At 58.1% G+C, this 16583-nt stretch overlaps 1 protein-coding gene across 6 annotated transcripts in view; it reads left to right on the forward strand.

Annotated features, from left to right (window-relative positions):
* The window catches only part of CANT1 (calcium activated nucleotidase 1), a 20604-nt gene extending 8008 nt beyond the window's left edge, over positions 1 to 12596 (forward strand). For 2 of the 6 annotated variants that reach the window (XM_017879354.1, XM_017879357.1), the window contains 4 exons: positions 7826 to 7954; positions 8478 to 9130; positions 10782 to 10985; positions 12093 to 12596. In XM_017879354.1, coding sequence (XP_017734843.1) covers positions 8500 to 9130; positions 10782 to 10985; positions 12093 to 12463 — 1206 coding nt within the window. In that variant the 5' untranslated portion in view covers positions 7826 to 7954; positions 8478 to 8499 and the 3' untranslated portion in view covers positions 12464 to 12596. Of the gene's footprint in view, positions 1 to 7825; positions 7955 to 8171; positions 9131 to 10781; positions 10986 to 12092 lie in introns of all 6 variants that reach the window. The other 4 variants (XM_017879355.1, XM_017879356.1, XM_017879353.1 and 1 more) reach the window with 2 other exon arrangements.
* The last annotated feature ends 3987 nt before the right edge of the window (positions 12597 to 16583 follow it).

The following is a 16583-nucleotide window of genomic DNA, read 5'->3' on the forward strand; positions in this document are numbered from 1 at the left end:
CTAACTCCCCTCTCCCTAACTCCCCTCTCCCTAACTCCCCGCTCCCTAACTCCCCGCTCCCTAACTCCCCTCTCCCTAATTCCCCTCTCCTAACTCCCCCCTCCCTAACTCCCCTCTCCCTAATTCCCCTCTCCCTAACTCCCCTCTCCCTAACTCCCCTCTCCCTAACTCCCCTCTCCCTAACTCCCCTCTCCCTAACTCCCCTCTCCCTAACTCCCCTCTCCCTAACTCCCTGCTCCCTAACTCCCCGCTCCCTAACTCCCCTCTCCCTAATTCCCCTCTCCTAACTTCCCCCTTCTAACTCCCCTCTCCCTAACTCCCCGCTCCCTAACCCCCCGCTCCCTAACTCCCCTCTCCCTAACTCCCCTCTCCCTAATTCTGGGAGTGTCCTGCGAGATGGACAGATGCCTCCATGGTGCCTTGTGAGCCTTTCAGGTGGTTGTCACTCCTGTGAGTGCTCTCCAGGCAGCAGCAGGGGTCCTGTTGTAGGCCCGTGAGCCTGGGAGATAACTGGTTTGCAGCCCCGCTGAACAGGAGAGGCTGGCTGGCCAAGAACCCATGACTTTGCTGTAGTTCCTGAGTCCTCTTGTTGCTGATTATCTAAAATCAAACCATTACTCTGCAGGCACTGAGGTTGGGAAACTTCTTTTCACAATGAAGCCAGCATTTAAACTGCTTAAAGCTTTGAGGGGTGTAGGGAGAAGCCTCAGATGGGCCCCTTCTGGAAAGGACTTTGTCCATCTTGTGTCTTACCCTCGCTGGTTCATTTCTGTTGTTTCTGGCTGGCAACAAACAAAAGAACCCCCATACCCCCCACCCCCAAAAAAGAACCCAACTTTTTAAAGAACATGCAAACTCTTGCATGCAGCAGGTGCCAGCAGCCCAGCACCCCAGGCAGTCAGTGGTAGCTCATACACCAGCATGGGCTGTGGCAAAGGCATCTGATTTGAAATTTTTTGCAAAATAAAAGTAATTCCTTGGGGTCCTAAAGGAGAGATGAAGCCCAAGGGAAGATGTTCTGGTGCTGAAGTTAAAGGAGTTTTCTGGAAGGTACACAGAGTTCTTTTGTCACTAGAAGCAGTCAGTCCCTTGTTTAATCAAAGCGTCTGAGTCCCTGGCATCTTTGCCCCTCTGTTAGCTCTGGGGAATCAGCGTGACCTCGAGGTAGCACTGACCACATGGGGCTGTTCAAAGTCTGTCTCCCACACTGTGCTGAGCTCCTGGGGGAAAGGCCCCTGCCTCTGTCACACTGATTCCCCAGAGGGCCAGAGACGCAGGGACTCAAGGCACCTCTGGTTCCATGTGGTCAGAGGACATGAGCCTCCTGGGTGGGGAGCATGTGCCGCAGTGTAGATGCCAGGAGTCTGGAATGGGAAGGCGTGCAGGGTTGCACAGCGACCTGGGAGGTCCCGCTCCCGGGAGGGCAGCCGGAAAAACCCAGTGAGGCTTTCTCTGCAGGCTGAGACGTTTGTCCTTTAGATGGAAGGCATTGGGATCTACTAGAGTTTGAATCCAGGTTTGCTTTTTGGAAAAATCATTCTGTCAGTTTTGTGGAGGGTGATTTGAGATGGTCTTGACCAGGGATCTGTCAAGGGACAGGGAGTCGATATTTTCAGCCTCCACAGTCTGTTGGGACCACTCAACGGTGTAGCCAGAATCAGCATGCCAAGGAGGAGTCCTAGCCGGCTTTAATCAGCCACATCTACACAGCAGGCCGCCTCTACACAGCAGGCCGCCTCTACACAGCAGGCCGCCTCTCCACACCAGGCCGCCTCTCCACACCAGGCCACATCTCCACACCAGGCCTCATCTACACAGCAGGCCGCCTCTACACAGCAGGCCGCCTCTCCACACCAGGCCGCCTCTACACAGCAGGCCGCCTCTCCACACCAGGCGTCATCTTCACAGCAGGCCGCCTCTCCACACCAGGCCGCCTCTCCACACCAGGCCTCATCTTCACAGCAGGCCGCCTCTCCACACCAGGCCGCCTCTCCACACCAGGCCGCATCTCCACACCAGGCCTCATCTTCACAGCAGGCCGCCTCTACACAGCAGGCCGCCTCTCCACACCAGGCCGCCTCTCCACACCAGGCCGCCTCTCCACACCAGGCCTCATCTTCACAGCAGGCCGCCTCTCCACACCAGGCCGCCTCTCCACACCAGGCCTCATCTTCACAGCAGGCCGCCTCTCCACACCAGGCCGCCTCTCCACACCAGGCCTCATCTTCACAGCAGGCCGCCTCTCCACACCAGGCCGCCTCTCCACACCAGGCCTCATCTTCACAGCAGGCCGCCTCTCCACACCAGGCCGCCTCTCCACACCAGGCCTCATCTTCACAGCAGGCCGCCTCTCCACACCAGGCCGCCTCTCCACACCAGGCCTCATCTTCACAGCAGGCCGCCTCTCCACACCAGGCCGCCTCTCCACACCAGGCCTCATCTTCACAGCAGGCCGCCTCTCCACACCAGGCCGCCTCTCCACACCAGGCCTCATCTTCACAGCAGGCCGCCTCTCCACACCAGGCCGCCTCTCCACACCAGGCCTCATCTTCACAGCAGGCCGCCTCTCCACACCAGGCCGCCTCTCCACACCAGGCCTCATCTTCACAGCAGGCCGCCTCTCCACACCAGGCCGCCTCTCCACACCAGGCCTCATCTTCACAGCAGGCCGCCTCTCCACACCAGGCCGCCTCTCCACACCAGGCCTCATCTTCACAGCAGGCCGCCTCTCCACACCAGGCCGCCTCTCCACACCAGGCCTCATCTTCACAGCAGGCCGCCTCTCCACACCAGGCCGCCTCTCCACACCAGGCCTCATCTTCACAGCAGGCCGCCTCTCCACACCAGGCCGCCTCTCCACACCAGGCCTCATCTTCACAGCAGGCCGCCTCTCCACACCAGGCCGCCTCTCCACACCAGGCCTCATCTTCACAGCAGGCCGCCTCTCCACACCAGGCCGCCTCTCCACACCAGGCCTCATCTTCACAGCAGGCCGCCTCTCCACACCAGGCCGCCTCTCCACACCAGGCCTCATCTTCACAGCAGGCCGCCTCTCCACACCAGGCCGCCTCTCCACACCAGGCCTCATCTTCACAGCAGGCCGCCTCTCCACACCAGGCCGCCTCTCCACACCAGGCCTCATCTTCACAGCAGGCCGCCTCTCCACACCAGGCCGCCTCTCCACACCAGGCCTCATCTTCACAGCAGGCCGCCTCTCCACACCAGGCCGCCTCTCCACACCAGGCCGCCTCTCCACACCAGGCCGCCTCTCCACACCAGGCCGCATCTCCACACCAGGCCTCATCTTCACAGCAGGCCGCCTCTACACAGCAGGCCGCCTCTCCACACCAGGCCTCATCTCCACAGCAGGCCTCATCTTCACAGCAGGCCGCCTCTCCACACCAGGCCGCCTCTACACACCAGGCCGCCTCTCCACACCAGGCCGCCTCTCCACACCAGGCCGCCTCTCCACACCAGGCCGCATCTCCACAGCAGGCCTCATCTTCACAGCAGGCCGCCTCTACACAGCAGGCCGCATCTACACAGCAGGCCGCATCTACACAGCAGGCCACCTCTATACACCAGGCCACAACTACATACCAGGCAGCACAGGCCGCATCTCCACACCAGGCGGGAGACTGGATTTGGCCCACAGGTGGTAGTTTGCGACCCTCCCAGCAGGCGAGAGGGCACTTGTAGGGTGAGTGAGAAGCAGTAGCGGTCAACCCCTGTGCAAAGTTCTGTAACCTGAGCATCCGGCGTGGCCGTCAGCATGGCTCTGGGAAGTAAACTGCAACAGCAGTCCCTTGGCTGAGCCCAGACGGTCTAGATCGGGGTGTCCAATCTTTTGGCTTCCCTGGGCCACATTGGAAGAAGAATTGTCTTGGGCCACGTATAAAATCCACTGATAGCTGATGAGCTTAACAAAAAAATCTCATCTCATCATGTTTTAAGAAAGTTTATGAATTTGTGTTGGGCCGCATGTTGGGCAAGCTTGGTCTAGATCTTTAGACCAAGACTCAGTCATTAGGATGAGACAGAACTGGAGCCGAGGCTGTGTGGATGGGGAGAAGGGAGCCAAGTCTAGAGCTGGGTGGGACACGTGGGGCTGGGGAGGGAGGAGGGCTAGGATGAATTGCTTCCCAGGATGGCTCCTGAGGGCTGGGAGCGCGGGAGCCAGGACAGGGAGTTCCTGAGCAGGACCTGGTTTGTGGTGCCTGTGGATGTCAGATGAGGAGACTGAGAGACTGGGTCAGGCTAGAAAGGCATGGGGGTCTTCACCTTAGAGGGAGGGCAGGCCCTGGGAGAGGTCACTGGGCTGCCAGCACTCGGGGCTGAGAAGACCTGCCTGGGGAGGCCCGCAAAGAGCACCTCCCTTCCTTGAGGACGGACACGGAGGATGTGCTCACTGGGTTTGCTGCTGGTGAAGGCTTCCGGCGGCTGCCTCTGAGGATTAGCCGAGAGGGGAGGAGAGGGTGTGGGTGTGGGTACTTTTGCACCATGGTGGGCGAGGGGGCCTGGGCAGGGGTGGGAAGGAACAGAGGTGCCGGGGACTCAGGGAAGGGTTTTCATTCTTTCGTAGATGTGCCATTTATTCAGTAGCAGTTGAGTGTCTGTGGGAGTGTAGGGTCTGGAGGTAAAATGGTGACAAGGTGGGCGACTTGGGTGGCCTGTGGATGGAAGGGAGGAACCAGAAGCGCAGGTGCCCGGCAGCTTGGGGAACTGACCTGAGTGGCAGGTGTGGGCCCCACCTAGGGGCCTCGGCTGCTGAAGGTGGCCACAGAGTGGTCTCCTGGGAGAAGTGGGCCGGAGATTTGACAGGAATGGTGAAGGTGAGGACAGTGGCTCTCCGGAGTGCTGGGGGAGTTGAACAGGGAAGAACATGAGGGTTCCAGGGGCTGGTGACAACGATACATCACAATGTCTGACAGTAGTCTATGCCGGTACATACCATCATTCCGTGCCGGCAGGCACCGTCGCTCTATGCTGGCAGGCCGCGTCGTTCTGTGCCGGCAGGCAGCGTCTTCCTGGGCCTGCAGCTCAGATGTGGCAGCTGATCAACTTGATCCAGGCCGCGGGTTCACAGTATGACTGAGGTGGGCCCCGGCAGAGTGCAGAGGGGCTGTTGAAGAAGTGGCTAATGGCCCACCTGGCATCTGTTTCCCTTCAGCCAGTGTGCACAGACCGTCTGCTTCCTGCCTGGCAGTGCGTTCAGGTGCTGGGTCTGTGACAGTGGCCAGGTTCCTGCCCTGGGAGCAGAAATAATCACCTAGCCAGGCAGGGGCGGTGGGAGAGCCAGGGCCACATGGGAGGAAGGGTGAGTAGGCGAGTCTTCCCAGGGAGTTGATGCCCTGTAGGAGAGACCGAGCCGCCGGTGGGAAGAGCAGGCCCGACTGTTCCAGGCAGGGGGAACTGCAGGCTCTGGCAGGGCCAGTGTGGTCAGGGGACAGAAGGAGGTTCATGTAGCCAGCCGGCAGGCAGAGGAGATGGTGCAGTGTGAGGGCTGAGCGGGAGCAGAGCAGAGTGGGTTCACCCCAGGAGCTGAGGAAGCCACTGAAGCTGGGAGTGTGCCATCTGATGGATGCCACTTCATGGCAGGTGGCGAGAGGGAGTGTCAGGGGATGTTGGGGGGGGCAGCTGGCATAGCAACTTCATGGGAGGGTAGGGGAGTGTCGGGGCGGAGAGGCAGCTGATGGGTGGAGGGAGGCAGCCCGCGTGGCATGGTGAGGAAGGGCCATGGAAGAGGACAGAACCTGCCCACAGAGTCAGTGCTGAGGAAGGAAAATGGAGGATGAGGCCAGTCAGGTTTTTCGTGGTGGCAGTGCCTTATGTTTTTATCGAAGTGTAATATCCACACAGAAAAGCACATCTCCAGGGTCCTGAGAGAGCTTGAAGCAGACCACTGTGGACATGGTGGCCACCCATCCCCACTGCCCTTCCCGAGGGGAGATGAGGAGCAGGTAGGCTTGAGGGAGGAGCTACATGGGACTCATGTCTTGAAACGTCTAAGACGCATGTCAGAAATGCAGGTAGGTGGGAGTGTGAGTGCTCGCACCTATAATCCCAGCACTCTGGGAGGCGAAGACAGGAGGATCACTTGAGCCCAGCAGTTCAAGACCAGCCTGGACAATATAACGAGGCCTCATCTCTATAAAAAAATTGAAAATTAGCTGTGCACCAGGTGCAGTGGCTCACGCCTGTAATCCCAGCACTCTGGGAGGCCAAGGCAGGTGGATCACTTGAGGTCGGGAGTTGGAGACCAGCCTGACCAACATGGAGAAACCCCATCTCTACTAAAAATACAAAATTAGCCAGGCGTGGTGGTGCGTGCCTGTAATCCCAGCTACTAGGGAGTCTGAGGCAGGAGAATCGCTTGAACCCGGGAGGCAGAGGTTGCAGTGAGCCGAGATTGCACCATTGCACTCCAGCCTGGGTAACAAGAGGAAAACTCTGTCTCAAAAGAAAAAAAAAAAAGATTAGCTGTGCATGGTGGCACACGCCTGTAGTCCCAGCTACTTGGGAGGCTGAGGTGGGAGGATTGCTTGAGCCTCAGAGGTTGCGGCTGCAGTGAGCGTGATCACACCACTGCAATCCAGCCTGGGTGACAGAGCGAGGCCCTGTCTAAAAAAAACAAAGAAAGTAGAAAGAAATGTAGGTAGGATTTGCATAGGAGGTAAGACAGAGTAATTCAGAGCTCAGCAGAGACTTCCTGGGCCTGGCTGGGGTTTTGAAGCCTTGGGGCTAGAAAAGGGACAGGGAGGGGCAGGGCCTGGGCGTGGTCAGAGGAGGATGTCCAGCACTGGGAACTTCAGCCTTGCTGCCAGGAAGGCCCCGGTGACCAGCCCTGTGACCACCTCAGGGGGTCCTGAGAGGCCTGCTCCTTAAAGGGAGCATGGAGTCTTCCCTGCCGGCCCGGAGGAACGGCTGGCAGCCCGCCTCTGCTGTTAGGAGGCTCACTCTGAGCAGCAGGCCCCACATATGTGCCTTGTTCACTCCTTGAACCTGACCCTGGGGCTAAAACCTAAGACTGTCTGAAAGTTCCATGTGGAACTGTCACCCTGTTTTTGCATCTTCTCAGCCAAGCAGCCTGCAGCGTGGAGAAGGGGGTTTCTCTGGTGGGGGTGTCTGTCGCTGGCTGCCATGCACCAGGGCCTTACGGTCCACATATTTGGGGCCCAGAATTGCACAGAGCCACTGGAGTCCCCAAGCCCTTCCCAGGCGCCCTGGCAGGGAGGACAGCGTCTGCCCATAAAGGCACATGTTTGCTGCTTTGTTATTTTCTCAAGGAGGACCCAGCCAAGGAAGCTTCTCAGGCCAGGATTCACTGGGTTATAGTTGGAGGGCCGAGATATGGAACCAGAGCACTGGGAGCCGTCTCCCCACGCCCCATTGTGGTACTTGGCGGCTGTCCAGAGACAGGCAGCTCTCACCAAGGCGGCGCAGATGCGGGCCTGGCGCCCTGTGGCTGCACTGAGCCATCGTGCTGTATGCCCAGGAAGTGGGGTTGGCGGCAGCGGTGAAGGGCTGCAGTTCCTGGCCGCCACCAGCATCCTGACCCCAGGACTCTGCCACAGAGCCACGCCTGGGGTGGCGGGTGACCTGGGAGAGGCCTGCGGCCTGGCTTGGCTGCACATTGAGCTCAGCAGTTCTTTGGAGCCAAGGCACAGACACGCTGGCCTCCAGGCCGCCCGAGCCGCTCAGACTGTGGTCCCTGCAGTCATTTGCATTAATATAAAGGCACCAGGGGACAGACACTGCCTAAAACAACAACAGATACAAAAAAGAAGGAGGGTTTGTATTTGGTTTGGATCTGTTTTGTATTCAGATGCTTCAGGAGCCTAACCCAGAGGAAGTGGAGACTCCTTCACTCTACTGCACATCTGTCTGCTCCAGGCCAGGCACTGTTCTAGGAGCCAGGATACAGGTGGAGACAGAAACAAACAGACCAATAACGGTATACAATACTCTGACGTCAGGTGGGGTCAAGGCCAAGGACCCAGGGACGAAGGGTGATGTCGGGTGATGTCGGTGGCAGGGCAGTCAGAGAGGGCTTCTTGGATGAGGCGGCATTTGAGTAAAATACAGACCTGTATGTACCCTGTCTGTGATCCTATCCCACCTCAACCTGTCAACCTTCCCCTCCTACCTGACTCCCCTGCACTTCTCTCTAGAGGGACCACAGAGCACCAACCTGCATGGAACTTCCTTCTCTCACTCAGCTTCCCACCTTGCCACCTGGGACAGGGGAGATGGAATAATTTTGCTCTGGAAAGACTTCACGTCTTGCTGAATGAAAGCAAGCAAAGATACTGCTAGAGTTGGGGATTCATTAAGCCAAGGGAGTAAGAATGGCCACGAAGTAGGGAAATACTGTTTCTTCCGGAAAAGTCAGCCACCAGCGCCTGCAGCTTCAGGAACTGAGACGTGACTGTGCTTGCGGGGGCGCTGACTTCTCTCCTCCCTCCCTGGCTGTGCAGGTCCCGCCTGACTGTCACGCTGATGCCCGTGCAGCCATCTGAGCACTCGGAATGGAATGAGTCTATGCACTCCCTCCGGATAAGTGTGGGGGGCCTTCCTGTGCTGGCGTCCATGACCAAGGCCGCGGACCCCCGCTTCCGCCCCCGCTGGCGGGTGATCCTGCCGTCCTTTGTGAGTGCCGCCATCCTCTGGTTGCTCTGCTCCCACCGCCCGGCCCCCGGCAGGCCCCCCACGCACAATGCACACAACTGGAGGCTCAGCCAGGTGCCCACCAACTGGTACAATGACACCTACCCCCTGTCTCCCCCGCAAAGGACACCGGCTGGGATTCGGTACCGAATCGCAGTTATCGCAGACCTGGACACAGAGTCAAGGGCCCAGGAGGAAAACACCTGGTTCAGTTACCTGAAGAAGGGCTACCTGACCCTGTCAGACAGTGGGGACAAGGTGGCTGTGGAGTGGGACAAAGACCATGCGGTCCTGGAGTCCCACCTGGCGGAGAAGGGGAGAGGCATGGAGCTCTCCGACCTGATTGTCTTCAATGGGAAACTCTACTCCGTGGATGACCGGACGGGGGTTGTCTACCAGATCGAAGGCAGCAAAGCCGTGCCCTGGGTGATCCTGTCCGACGGCGACGGCACCGTGGAGAAAGGTAACTGGACCCCGAGGTTTCTCTGGAGGTGTGGGTGGGGAGTGGGGCTCAGGGCCTGGCTGGCAAACACAGGCACACAGGAAAGAATTCACACACCCAGAAGCCAGCGACGTGGTGAGGGAGCACTTCTCCCTCTTGCTGTGACCTACGGCCCCCTTACCATGAGCCAGGAGCGTAGCCTACTGTCACTTCACACTGAGCAGTTTCTAGGAGTAAGAGCTTATTGCTAGAGGCCTGCGGGAGACGTGGGGAATCTTTCCAGGATGTTTTAGGCTGTATCCGCTGCTGCTCTGAAAGCCTCTGAGAACACAGCCCTTTTTACACCTTCAAAGGTTCTCAAGATCACACTGGGAGGTACCCACCAGGAGCCTTACCTTGAAAGCCATGGGGTCAGATGGTTCTCACTCAAAACCCAGACTTTGGTTTCATGTTACTGAAGGGTAAACGGCTGCCCAGCCCTCCTCTCCCTGAACCCCAGCAGGGGCAGGGCGTGTGTGAGCTGCAGCAACCCTCCTGGAGTGGAGCCTAATGCCAGCCTCTTTGTTCACCAGAAAGGAGGTGCTGCTTCCACAGGGCAGGGATAGGCTTTGGGTAGGCACGGTGGCCAGTGTCTTCCTCCAGGGAGGAGCTGGGGAGGCGCGAAGGACGCTGGCAGAGGAGCTGCCAGCTCCTCTGAGTTCCGTTTGTCTGAGCTGGCAGTGGATCCCCACCTTCTAGAAAGCGGAAGGCCACCGCAGGCTGTCTGAGGTCAAGGAGGAACTGCCCTAAACAATGGCCACACAGTTCATGGCCGGCCAGGCCCTCGCCACACCCGGTGAGAAAGTCTTCAGTGTTTGCCCAGGGCTGGGCAGGGGACCGACCTCACCTGAGGTATCAAAGTGTTGCTTCCTGCCTTGCACTTGTCAGGGTTTTAGGCAACCCTACTGTAGTTCTGTCCTTCCCTTGGATAGGGAGGAAAGCGGGGTAAAGGGAGCTTTGGGGTTGGGCTGTGCTCAGGTCATCCGGGAGGGACGAAAGACCCAGGGGTGGAGAATGTCTCATCGCACAAGGGGCCAGGAGATGGCAGGTCCCTCCAGGGCCCTGCAGAGAAGCCGCTGTGGTCTCAGGCAGTTCAGGGGGCGCAGCTCCAGCTCTCAGGGGCAAGAAGCTGGCAAAATTTGGGGAAAACAAACAGAAGTTAGAACACCAGGGTGTAGAGATGATAAGAATACACTGGAAGAACACAGGCTCCCACACAGGCTGAGCTGTGGCAGCCTTCAAAGTTAGGCTTATTTTAAATAAATCAGTTTAAAAAAAGCAAAAACAGCTTCTGAACAAATCCACTGGAAGGAAGCCTGGGAGCCCCAGCGCCATGCCCCTCTCCAGCCGCTGGCGTCAGAGTGATGCCCCGTGAGACCTCAGGTGTGGCCGAGGGCAGCACACGCACACCCCTGGGACACGCGCGCCCCCTCGGAGTGCTGTCCCTTCTCAGCTTTTCTACCCTATAAGGATAATCCTGAGGTTGGGGGTTACGGCTTGAGGAGCGGGGAGTTGGGGATCAGAGATGACTTGTTAGTGGTCACTGAACCTTCAGGAGCTGTGGGGAGGGCAGCCGACCAGCCCTGCGCAGGAGCCAGGTGCAGGGCCTGAGGACACTGCTCTGCTTGGCCAGGCTTCAAGGCCGAGTGGCTGGCAGTGAAGGACGAGCATCTGTACGTGGGCGGCCTGGGCAAGGAGTGGACGACCACCACGGGCGACGTGGTGAACGAGAACCCGGAGTGGGTGAAGGTGGTGGGCTACAAGGGCAGCGTGGACCACGAGAACTGGGTGTCCAACTACAATGCTCTGCGGGCCGCCGCTGGCATCCGGCCGCCAGGTGAGAGACGCCTGCCCCAGCCTGCAGCATGGCTTCCACAGCCCGCTCGCTGGGAACCTGCTTCCTCCTGCATTTGCCTCCAAGACCCTTTTTTTTTTTAGATAAAGTCTTGCTCTGTCACCCAGGCTGGAGTGGAGTGGCGCGATCTCAGCTCACTGCAACCTGCACCTCCTGGGTTCAAATGATTCTTCTGCCTCAGCCTCTGCAGTAGCTGGGACTACAGGTGTGCACCACCATGCCCGGCTAATTTTTGTCTTTTTAGTGGAGACAGGGTTTCACCATGTTGCCCAGGATGGTCTCGAACTCCTGACTTCAGGTAATCTGGTGATCCACCTGCCTCGGCCTCCCAAATTTCTGGGATTACGGGCGCGAGCCTCCACACCCAGCCTCCAAGGCCCGTTTCTTGCTTGATTTTAGTGATTTTGGTTGCCTCTGATGGTGGCTCCCCTCAGGCCAGTGGATTCTGGCGGCAAACGAGCCGTTTTCTCTTTCTTGTCCCAATCACCCCAGCAGCTGGCCTCCCCGCATCCCCGCCTGTGGCCCCGTTGTCTGCACTGCTGGATCAGGCCCTGTCCCCACCCCTGGTGCTGGGCCATGGTGCCCCACACCAACATAGGGCCGGCAGCACTTTGGCCTCCCCTTAGTCAGGATGGCGTAGGCCTTAGGTGCCTGAGGTTCAGGAGGAAGTGACTGAGTCTGTGCCTTGGGCGCCAGACCTGTCTCCTCTTCCTTGCAGCCTCAAGGCAGCCTCCCCACCCGATCCCTCCCCACCTCCAATGGGGGTTTGTTCCCTTTCCTTGGGCTCCTCTGGCTCAGCCCCAAGGAGGCGCCGATGAGCTGAAATCCCTGAGATTCCTGATGCAGCTCGCAGGCAGCTCTTGGGGGAACGGGAGGAGGCTTCGGGGAGGGGGTGCTGCAGGTTCCCTGCGTGGGGTAACCGAGAACACAAAACCCTCCAGAAGCCTGGAGAGCAGGGGGGCGGGTTGCTGTGGGCTGGCGAGCCCTGGTGGTCGCAGCCCCATGCCTGCTACTGCGCACGGCCTGATGGCGTGGGGCTGGGCACGCCAGGCTGCATGCGTGTCTGACCCACAGTCACCCGGTTCCCAGGCTACCTCATCCATGAGTCTGCCTGCTGGAGTGACACGCTGCAGCGCTGGTTCTTCCTGCCACGCCGTGCCAGCCAGGAGCGCTACAGCGAGAAGGACGACGCGCGTAGGGGCGCCAACCTGCTGCTGAGCTCCTCCCCCGACTTCGGCAACATCGCTGTGAGCCACGTGGGGGCAGTGGTCCCCACTCACGGCTTTTCGTCCTTCAAGTTCATCCCCAACACTGATGACCAGATCATTGTGGCCCTCAAGTCCGAGGAGGACAGCGGCAGAGCCGCCACCTACATCATGGCCTTCACGCTGGACGGGCGCTTCCTCCTGCCAGAGACCAAGATCGGAAGCGTGAAGTATGAAGGCATCGAGTTCATTTAACTCGAAACGGAGGCGCTGGGCAAGGCCGTCGGTGGGCAAGGCCGTCGCTGGGCAAGGCCGTCGCTGGGCAAGGCCGTCGGGACTCAGCTTTTATAAAACCAGCTTTGTTTTCTTTTTTTTTTTTTTTTTTTTTTTTTTTGAGATGGAGTCTCGCTCTGTCTGTCGCCCGGGGTTGGAGTGCAGTGGCCAGATCTCAGCTCACTGCAAGCTCCGCCTCCCGGGTTCACGCCATTCCCCTGCCTCAGCCTCCTGAATAGCTGGGACTACAGGCGCCCACCACCTCGCCCGGCTAGTTTTTTTGTATTTTTATGTAGAGACGGGTTTCACCGTGTTAGCCAGGATGTCTCTGATTCCTGACCTCGTGATCCGCCCGTCTTCGGCCTCCAAAGTGCTTGGGGATTACAGGCTTGAGCCACCGCGCCCGGCCCCGCCTTTTGCTCTTCTTGGCGCTGTGCTGGGGCTGGAGGCCTGCGCAGGGAGCCCGGTCCCAGGCTGGGCAGGGGCGTGGGCACTGGACCCCCAGGCCCCACGCAGGCCGCGGTCCGAACGGCTCTCCATGCTGCGGGCTGATGGTGAGATCGGTCACTTCAGGCATTGACTCAAGGCCTGCTGAACTGGCCGGGCCCTTTCTTCCAGCCGACCTCCTTTCTTCTCTTTCCTACGTTCTTTTGTTCAGTAAATATCCCTGGAGCTCCTACCATGTGTCAGACACTGTGCCTCACCCTGAGAACGCAGTGAGCATGAGGTGGACCTGTTTTCTGGGAACCCCAGGTCACCCCCTTTTCTTCCTACTCTGAGCCTGGAGCATCATGTCCACCCCTGCAGATCCTTGGAAAAGAAAATGTTTACGTTGTAGGGTATGGCATGGCCACGAGCGAGGGCAGGCCCCTGGGGACACGGCTGCCCACAGCTGCACAGGCCAAGGTGCAGGCCCATCTGTTGGTTCTCAGGCCTCAGATAAAACCATCTCCGCGTCATACAGCCAGTGACCACTTTCTCCCTTCAGGAAAATTCTGTGGCTGTGCAGCATTTTGAAGTTTTAATTATTAACCTGCTTTCATTAAAGCAGTTTCCTTTCTTATAAAATGGAATCACCAAGTCTGATCGCACAGAGCGAGGTCCTGTAGTTACCCAGCCTGCTCCAGCAGTGGGGGAGATTGTAAGGAAGCAATGGCAAGTAGTGGGAGATTGTGAGGAAGCAGTGACAGTTGGTGAAGCAAGTGTCAGATTTCAGAGTTCTTGGCCAAGGGATACAAAGATAAAGAAAACGTTGCCTTTTTCTAGCAACTATCAGAAATCGTCATGCCTTTCAAGACTTCTATGAATGACTTGAATTTTTTATTCCCTGCCTAGGGTCTGTGACCCAGGCCTGTCACTTCCCTGGGGTTTCTTTCCTTGGCCTTTATTTCTCCTCTTCCAGTGGGAGTTTTGCAGCCTCTTCTCCATCACATGGGCGTTGGCTGGGCCTCGGCTTCGCTGGAGTGTCTTCTCAGCGCTCCAGGGCCAAGGCAGAGTGGGATTTGAGACCGAGGTTAGGCACGACCCAGGCTGAGAAGGGACATTTCCATCATCACAGTGCCCTCCCCACAGCACTACCTCACCCCAACCCCCACCCTTACTCCCACCCCCACACCTCGATCGTCAGAGGTGCCACGGCGGGCCAGAGGGTGCCGGCTCTGGCTGTCCCTGTGCCCGTCCCTCACAAACCTCTCCCCTTTTGAAACTCAAGCACAGCTGCGAGGAGGGCAGCCAGGAGGGACCCTTCTCGCACTGGTTGTCTCTTTCCCCCGCTATGTCATGGGTAGTGGAGGAAGCGAAGGAAGTGAACGCTGAATGTGACATGTTTCCGAAGAGCTCAGCTGTCACCGGGCACAGCCTGGAAGCCCCAAGTCTGTTCTGACTTTGCCTGGCTGTCTCTCTGGCCCGCCTCCTAGATCGTTGTCCTTGATGTCCAGGCTGGGCCACTTAAAGGAGAGCCGCAGTCAGGAAGGTTGGGGGACTCGGGGCTGTGCTGGATTTTGAGGCCTTGCTGATGTATGTTCACATCAGCCCATGAGCCACAGGCCAGGTGCCCGGAAGCAACCTCTCACCACACAGGCAGTGATTTGCGATTTGCGATTACTTTAAAGCTCACCTTTCTTCTTTCCCTCTCTGTTCGCTGCTATCAGCATAATGATTGTGTTCCTTCCCTATGGGATCCATCTGTTTTGCAAACAATAAAGTGTCTGAGGGACTGTAGTTGTCTTCTGTCTCCGGTCTGTGCTGACTGTTGGCAGAGGCCTGGCCACGAGAGCTCCTGCGCAGGATGCTGGGCGCACGCACGGGAGTCGCCCGCCAGGGGAGCCCGTCTGGAAACTGCGTCTTCAGTCTGCCTCGTCCCACAGTCTCAAGGCGCTCCAAGAGCACGAGCGTTGTGGTCAGAAAGGTAGGATCTGAAGCCACTGCAAGCCCAGTCCTGGCTCTGTCCCCATCCAGCTGCATGTCTTTAGGCAAATAACCTAACTGCTGTGCTTCAGTGTCCTCGTCTACAAAAGGAAGCTAATTGCAGAGCTTGTCCCAGGGCTGCAGTGAATGGTAAGTGACTGGGTATGCGCAAGGGTCTTAGAACATTACCTGGCGTGTGCTGGGCACCCAGGTACCCGTTTTGTTGCTGCTCATCCCTGGGGAGCCATCTGGATGACTTGGTAAGGAGGCACTCAGGTGAGAGGTCAGGGCTGAGCTGGTGTCTTTAGTGTGTCTGGTGAATCCACAGGAACGGAGGAGGTCACTCCAGGGGACACATGGAAGAATCCCCATCACTGAAACCACAGGTGCCAGGGAGGCAGGCACTGGCCAAGAAAGATCTCAACTGGAGACAGGACAGGGGCAGCCAGAGAGGGAGAAAAAACCTGGAGAGCGGAGTCAGAAAGGCCAACTGTGCCCACGTCGGCACCTTACCCTTCAGACTCACTCCTCTTCCCCGCCTCCTCCGGGTCCCAGACCCAGCGAACCTCCTCAGTGCCCTCTGGGATGGCCCCGGGGGAGTCCCTGGCTCCCTCTGGCACTCGCCTCTCAAGGCAGCCCCCTGGTGCCACTCTCGGTGTCTGGGCCAAGTCCCCCTCCCCTGGTCCCTTCTGGCCTGGAGTATGACAGCTGCACTGTCAGCAGCTCCAGATGCCACAGCGGCCCCTCGTGCCGCCCGCATGCCCTGCTCTCTCACCCCTGGCAAACGGTCCCTTCACTGAAGCCTCCTTAGATGATTCTCATTCGGGTGCCATCTTTTCCTGCTGAGAGCCTGGCCGAGACAGCGCTGCAGGGAGGCGGCCTCTCCAGAAGGACACACGTGGCAGCGAGGTCTCCAGAGAGACTCCATGATTGAGCAACAAGGAGAACTGGGCGTTCTTGGCGAGGATCCACGGGAGAGCAGTTGCAGAAAAAGCCAGGGCGCATCGGGCCAAGGTGGGTTGGGATAAGGAACTGCACGTAAGCTCTTGATCGTCTGTTTAAGAAGCTGTGACATGCGGGACTCGAGGGGCAATGACTGCTGGCTCCACACTCCTGGGTCCAGCATACAGCTTATCTGCAAATGTAAGACTCTCCGGTCACCTCAGCTGAATGAAAACCGAGGTTTACTTTCTTTCATTCCACATGTTAATCCTGTCTTCCAGTATACTTTTTTTCTTTCCTTTTTTTTATTTTGGGGGGATGGAGTCTTGCTCTGTCTCCCAGGCTGAAGTACAGGGACACGATCTTGGCTCACTGCAACCTCCATCTCCCAGGTTCAAGTGATTCTCCTGCCTCAGCCTCCCAAGTAGCTGGGATTACAGGCATGCGCCACCACGCTCGGCTAATTTTGTATTTTTAGTAGAGATGAGGTTTCTCCATATTGGCTTGGCTGGTCTCAAACTCCTGCTCTCAAGTGATCCATCCGCCTCAGCCTCCCAAACTGTTGGGATTACAGGCATGAGCCACCGCACCCAGCCACGGTACACTTTAAATTGATAAATCTCAAGGTAAGTTATCCCTTCATGCTGTTAAAAGTTAAAGCGGGCCGGGCGCGGTGGCTCAAGCCTGTAATCCCAGCACTTTGGGAGGCCGAGACGGGCGGATCACGAGGTCAGGAGATCGAGACCATCCTGGC

This window comes from Rhinopithecus bieti, unplaced genomic scaffold (assembly GCF_001698545.2).
Source record: "Rhinopithecus bieti isolate Rb0 unplaced genomic scaffold, ASM169854v2 scaffold_9899, whole genome shotgun sequence".
In the NCBI taxonomy this organism is placed as follows: Eukaryota; Metazoa; Chordata; class Mammalia; order Primates; family Cercopithecidae; genus Rhinopithecus; species Rhinopithecus bieti.